The following is a 7124-nucleotide window of genomic DNA, read 5'->3' on the forward strand; positions in this document are numbered from 1 at the left end:
CACTCACTTGTATCCCAATAGCAACATTATCATCTTGCTACTACGATTTACGATATATGGACTTAGATATTTAACTTTTTATTTCGAATTATTTATTATCATAATAAAATAAGAAAAAACCTATGAAATAATTTTAATATTGGATACGTTTGTTAGGAAATATGCATAATTATATTTTTTTTCACCACGAGACGCATTCCATGTTATTACTTTTCACCTCGCTTGAGTAAAGAGTTTTTACTAATAAATCAATATTCAAAATTATTTTTTAAAATATAATTTTTTAAAATATAAACACTCAAATATTAAAGATAATTAATTAAAAAAAATATAATTAGCTCTCAAATTAATTTAGATCAGAATAGGCTTCGGTTGGAGTCTGGTTACAATATAAATGTACCACTTGTCCTACAATCATATTCCAAAATCTCAGGTGATAGTAACAACGATTTGTGTTACTGGTAACTCCGTACTACTGATAATAATAACATAAAAAATAAACAAATAATAAAAATAATCGATCTCAGACACAATGACCTTTGTTTTTTTAACGTGATGTAGACAACTAATTGAAAAGAACACGTACATTATTTACCACAACAAAAGACATAAAAAAGAAAAAAAATGAAAAATACGGAAGATGCACTGACACACTGGTTCGAGGTAGAACACACATTGTAGCCTGCACATAAATACCGAAGCAGCTCTTCGACTTCATTTTCTTCAAGAATGTCTAGATCTTCCATGCTTCGTGGTGAAAAGAACTTAGGGCATGCATGAGCAGTCTTTGAAGAGGATTTCTCTTGATGATATTGTTAATAGAACATTCTGGCCTGAGAAAATGGGGTCCTTGGGGAGCTTTTGCCCAGCACGTCAATGTTCGGTCATCTTCAACCAAGTTGATCATCCTCCAATTGGTGCTGGATGAGATTGGTTTCCCACCTGCTCTGATCACGTCAACAAATTAAGCAGAATTTTAGGCAAATGTTATAACTTAAAATGGATCAAATACAAATAGGCAAAGATATCAAAAATGGCTTTTCTTTCCTTAAAAAATACTTGTTATAACTTAAAAATGGATGGAATATAAATAGGTAACGATATCGAAAATGCCTTTTTCCCCCCTTAAAAATCACCTGTTATAACTTAAAATGGATGGGATATAAATAGGCAATGATATCAAAAATGAAAATTTTTTTTCTTAAACTTCACCTGGACTGCCAGCTGCCTATCGTCATCCGGAGAACTGCTTGTCCAATGTAATCTCAACTAACTGAATATTGCCCTGGAGCGAACAAGCTTTGCATGGTGGCATGAAAGAGTAGCCATCGAGAAGTTTTGAACATTTCAATCCCCATTTCACCATCAAAAACTCAATTAAGTGATGACCACTGTACATGAAAATATTCATTGTCAGTTACTACAGTATGCTGTCCTATAAAAACACACACCTCCATGCAAAATTTAGCAACACAGAAAGATGAGGCCAAAACCTTCTATTGTGGTACGTTGTCATAAACACTGATCCAGGAGAATTTTCCAGAAGAAAAGCCACCGTCGCAAAGAGGTCATCAAAGTCTTCAGAAGACAGTGCCATATATATTTCAAATATACTAAGCAAAATTTAAAGAAGCCAACTGCTTTTAGTGCACTCAATCATATTCCTACCAGTTGAATCATAAAGTACATCAGCTCCAAGCACTATCTGAGGATGCAAATTAAACATAGGCTCATCCCACTCCCCCCATGTGAGGCCCAATATCTTCAGACATAACAAAAAAGCATTTCGATAGCAAATTAAAGAACCAGTACCACATAAAAGATGATTATGAGATTAAAATTTACTTCACAGTTGAGTTTGTTGAAATCACATATCCTTTTCATATTGTCCAGGACCTGCAAGCCCCCATCATCACAATCAGAAAAACTGTATACAAAAGAAATAACCAAATAGAGTTGATGCATTGACAAGGATAATTAAGTTATATAAACAGGAAAATATGAGTGAACATAAATTCTGTAGCTGAATTATTATCCTCGTCTTCTTGCTAGACACTAAAATCCAAAAATGTATTTCATAATCTTAGTATCGGATGTTCCTAATAAATCTAAGAAAATCCAAGCAACAAGAATGAAGAAAGTGTAGCAAAATTTAGTTGTGCTCCCTGTTTAGTGAACCGGAGAAAAGAAATTTTATTTTGTCATGTAGCAAAATTTACTAAAAGCAGGATTTTGAAGATAAACAGAATGTAGTTTGGCACTAAAGCAATATGGGACAAAAGGACTTGTGGATACAGGAAGAGTACCACTATATAAGCTTCTTGGATTTGGTCTCAAGTGCAATGCTAAAAGTCATTTGAAAAATTTTGCCACTCCTATATTCTCCCTGACATCAAATACAATCAATAATGCATCATCCTTTTCTCAAATTGGAGAGAACTTCATTTTCGCCGTATCATGGAAAGCACAATATAAGATGCTTTACTTGAAGCATGCTTGTAAGAACTGAGGTTTGTCAATTATAATGTTTAATATCATCAGAGACTCGATCTTAGGTGTCCCTGATCCTAATTCTTTACCGTAGCAGGGTACACTTGAAAGCCTCAAACATAGCCCATCAAGCTTATAGCTTGGAACATCTTGGATCAACTGGTTGACCATCAATATATTTAACAACTTGTTATTCCTCTAACACTATCAGGTCATAAACCACCAATAACATAGTTTTCTGTATGTTCACACAGAGATCAATTAGCTTGGAATTATTAATAAGAATAACTGAAGCATAGAACTAGTTCCATATTCATAAGCTCTCAGTTTACGGTTTCCAGTTACTCCTTTCTAGTTCAAGTGTTCCTTAATGACTCCCATAAATAAAGCTCATCTTTTTTCAATGGTTAGCTTCTGCTCTATAAAGGTATGCCCATCTGAAATTTTCTTGATCAAAGGCACCCAGTTAATGAATTCTCTGCCTGCAAGCCTCCCCTGCTACTTAACAAGCTCTTACTTTATAAAGTTCTCCAAATATCGATCATAATGACCAAATACCATTTACTCTCTCACAGAAGGCTTGACCATGGAATAATATATAAATTCTTTTTATCATCATCACAACCTTGAGTTTCAGCAAGTGAAAAGTGCATGAATAAGAAAGCCACCTTCTTATTCTTAAATCTCATTTCTATAAAATCTCAGTGATGATCTAAGTATAGCCTTGGTTCCTTATTGCCATGAAATGGAAGTACAGCAGCTCAATCTTTCTAGGTTCAGTTTGCAGCATTTTGTTTCCTTTCATAACTGCAGGCTGTTTTATTGTCAGATTTGATTCGATCCATCTTGTTTTTGAAATCCATGGTCACCATGAGCACATCAGATATCAATCTTTCTAGGTTCAGTTTGCAGCATTTTGTTTCCTTTCATAACTGCAGGCTATTTTATTGTCAGATTTGATTCGATCCATCTTGTTTTTGAAATCCATGGTCACCATGAGCACATCAGATATCAATCCCGAATATATACCCATTTGTGAGTTTGGAAGCTAAATGATCTTGAAGATTTCATAAGAGGATTGCTATGAAAAACAATTCTTAAAAGGTTAACATGTGGATTTTATAGTATTTCACAAATGACATAAATTTAGCATACCTGAGAACCCTTTGAGAAATATTCTAGTTAACTGATTAGTGTTTACACACACTAGACATGTACGTCATCTGCAGCAACTAAACCTAACTAGGCCTCAGTCAAGCAGAAGAATATAGTTAAATATTAATGCTTATATTAGACTACAAAACGGAACTGAAGATTTGTTACAAAAGAGGAGATTATCTCTATGTATGATACTAAATTAATGGACAAATGAAACCTCTAAATAAGTGAGTGTCTATTTTCTTTTTCTTTAATTTTTTTACTCAAAACCATGCAACTATTATTTCCATGTGAAGTAATCTTACCACCAAATTATTGCAATTAGTAATGTGGCATTTCCAAAACATTTTCTTGATAAAATGATAAAATGGAGCAGAGAGAAAGGAGCTGGGATGCTACTTATATGTTTTGTCCATGGAAAGATCAGTAAAGTAAAATCTAAACCTCTGCTTGGTATGAGTTATCTGTTAAGATGACATTTGCCCCTACTTTGGCTGCTACCAACCCAGGCAATGATGTTCCGGCACCTAACTGCAAAGTATTAAAGAAAAATATCAAAAGGTCAACAAACAAAATGACATGAAACAATCAGTTATGGTGTAAAATACTATCACAAACTCTTCTGGCTATCTCTGATAAAAAATAAGTTCTGGATATAGATCAAACATCAAAAGACTAACTCAAATACCAGAACAAAAAATTAGCTACTTATTACATGGAAAGAGAAGATAGGTTGTGTGATTATTTATCAATAATTTATTACCTACAAAGCATGTAGGTTGCAGATCTTATTGTATATTCCTGCCAAAATAGTCAATGCTTATCAGTTCAGCAGCCATTGTTTGTATTCTCTATTGATGAACAGTGAACACAGATGAGTTTTCTTCAAAAATGAAACATGATATCGATGACCAACAACATTCTCTTAAGGTTTATTTATATTCTACTAACCAAACGACAGACGTAATGTGCAGAACTCAGTTGTTGGGGGTTATAAAAAAAGTATAAGATACATATATTGATGAAAACATATAATATTTTGCAGTCCTCAGGCAAAGAACAAAGAAAGAACAAGTTTGCACCAAAAGATACTAATTGGGGCAAGCAGTAGCACTAAAGTGGCTATGCAAATTGGATACAATGTACAGTTTCTAACATTAATAACCGAAAATAAATTATTCTTTCTGGTCATCATAAATTTTAGGAAAAACATAACTAACTTGTAATTCAAGAATAAAAGAGGAAATGATCTAATTCCGAGATATTTAAACTTCTAGTTACCAACATATTAAAAATTTTGTTAGTTCTTCAAGACAAAAGTATTGGTTACACTCCATATTCTCCTGATCTCAACTTTTAGCTCAAAATGGCATCATCCTTTTAATCCAAGTGAGTCAAGGAACTAAAATACTAGCAAGAAGTGTATCTAAAATCTGACAAGTTGACCTTCCAAATAAAATCTTTTAGAATATAACAGTTGTTCAAAACCTAATAATGCCATGAAGCATTTCACTAAGCCCAACAAGAGGTGCACCAATATGACAACTTCTACTTAGGTACCTCAGCAGCAAACGAGGAAAACAGGATGCAGGAAGAGTATACTAGTTGGAAGATAAATTAATTTGAGCAAATAATTCTCAAAAACCAAAAGAATAAAAAAACTGTAATGGTAAGAGGACCTCAACAACTGAGACGCCAGAGAACCGCGATCTATGCTGCCATATGTACTCGGCAAGAACTTTGCTGCACGGCCAGACGAACATCCCGTAGTCTTCTCGCATATTCTGCGGGGTTAACCCACAATAACGGGAGAAGTAGAAGCTAATCTTTTTCGGCAATAATTGTATGCTCGTTATTTAAGAGGCAATAGTTGATTGGTCAATTGCTTACCTCGATAATATCGATGAAGAAAACATGGTCGTCGGCGGAGGAATCACCTCCGAAGTAATGGCGAGAGATAGTGGTCATGGTGCGGGGGGAGCTCGCCCCCGCGCTCGCGCTTGCTGTTGGTGATGGGACCAAGGAACATGAGGCGGAAGCGGCATCGTCGTCCTCATTGTCGTCCTCCTCCTCCGTCGGGTCATCGTCGCTGCGCCCGCTTCCGCCACTCATCGAAGGAGGTCGATCGGACTTGGGTAATGGACTCGGGTGAAGTCATCTCCAGGGTTATGTCGTCAGGTAGGATTTGGGTCGGATCCATATAAGATCCACGCCCAAAGTCCGAACCCAACCCAGATGACATATAGTACGTAAATTCATATCCAACCCGAATCCGGTAAGAGCTTTATTGTGAATTAAAATTCATTATCATTTCCTAATTGTAATTCTAATTTTTTGTCATTTTTTATTTGTTTATCTATACAATTTTCTAACTGAAATAAATCTAAGAAAAGTCATGCTCACCTTTTTTCCCAAGCAAGTTCATAAGTTTCATTACATATCAGAACTTTTTAGTCAAAATTATAAAAACCAAGAAAAGTCAAAATGTAATGCTTTCTGATCAATTAAAATTTTAAATAATATATCAACAATTTTTTATGGAAGAATAATTATCTTCTTGGATTTTGTTCCTTTTTTATTTTTAAAAATATTTTTTGAATTGACTATAATGCTCTTGGTGTACATACCCATAATTTTTAGGTTATTTTACTTTTTTATAAATTTTAAAAAATCAGATATTTTTCAAAGCACACATTATCCAACTCATCCTTTGTATTTTCTTCTTCATGTTCTAATTTATTCTTTTCTTAACATAAAAGTAAGATATAGATATACTCAATAACTTATTGACATTGATCTAAATATTTTAGATACACTGCTATAAAATTTACAGCTTATCTTAGTGCTCCTATGCTTCTGATCAAATCAAAACATTTGATACACTGCCTAAATGGATTATTATAACATGTTATAAAATAAGGTAAGTATCTAAACCTTTGTTTGTTTAAGAATACATCAAGAACAAAGTCACTTGGTTGATGGGACTAATAAGTTCAATGCATTATACTTGTTCAATACATATATAATCTAATGTAGTAGTACTTGGGAGTTTTAGTCAAACCCCTAACTTAATTATTATTTGGATTAAATTTGTGGTAAATAGTTCTGTAGGTCCAAACCCTACATTTATGAGTGGTACTTCATTGGTACATACATGCACTCCTATGCATTATCAATCTGCATGTCCTATGCATGCATGAAGACATATCTGAAGTTACTGCAAATACTGAAGCTAAAACATCAAAACAACAACAAAATGATGGTTTATGAAGCCATAATCTACTACATATGCTTCAGGACAGTTCACTAGTACAGAAACAATGGCTTCAAATAAAGCACCAACACAAAATACACATCACAGAGAGATAGAGGAAGAGAGGGAGAGGGAGTTTGGAAGCATAGGAAGGGAGCCCTTTGAGTGTCCAAAAGAGAGAAAGAACAGCATCCTACAAGAAGCTTTTCTCCTTAAGCCAAGT

General features: G+C 34.2%; 1 protein-coding gene across 2 annotated transcripts; it reads right to left on the reverse strand.

Annotated features, from left to right (window-relative positions):
• Positions 1-682: 682 nt before the first annotated feature.
• LOC103978710 (uncharacterized) lies at positions 683-5773 on the reverse strand. Of its 2 annotated transcripts, none has more exons than XM_009394604.3 (8): positions 5539-5773; positions 5328-5432; positions 4093-4179; positions 1846-1896; positions 1669-1762; positions 1494-1578; positions 1213-1391; positions 683-942 (listed from the first exon to the last, which is right to left on the reverse strand). In XM_009394604.3, the coding sequence occupies exons 1-7, from the start codon at positions 5758-5760 to the stop codon at positions 1235-1237; spliced, it is 801 nt and encodes a 266-aa protein (XP_009392879.2). In that variant the 5' UTR covers positions 5761-5773; the 3' UTR covers positions 683-942; positions 1213-1234. The 2 variants fall into 2 exon arrangements, with proteins under 2 accessions (XP_009392879.2, XP_009392878.2); XM_009394603.3 differs by having other exon boundaries at positions 683-947.
• Between the last annotated feature and the right edge of the window lie 1351 nt (positions 5774-7124).

Source organism: Musa acuminata, chromosome BXJ1-3 (assembly GCF_036884655.1).
Source record: "Musa acuminata AAA Group cultivar baxijiao chromosome BXJ1-3, Cavendish_Baxijiao_AAA, whole genome shotgun sequence".
Lineage (NCBI taxonomy): Eukaryota > Viridiplantae > Streptophyta > Magnoliopsida > Zingiberales > Musaceae > Musa > Musa acuminata.

Excerpts from the sequence above, each read along its gene's own strand:
- LOC103978710 (XM_009394604.3), bottom strand. The coding sequence starts at position 5,760 with ATGAGTGGCGGAAGCGGGCGCAGCGACGATGACCCGACGGAGGAGGAG. Across the intron at positions 1,897-4,092 it reads ATAACTCATACCAAGCAGAG|GTCCTGGACAATATGAAAAG; the intron begins GTTTAGATTTTA and ends GGGGGCTTGCAG. Across the intron at positions 1,763-1,845 it reads TCAACAAACTCAACTGTGAA|ATATTGGGCCTCACATGGGG; the intron begins GTAAATTTTAAT and ends TTATGTCTGAAG.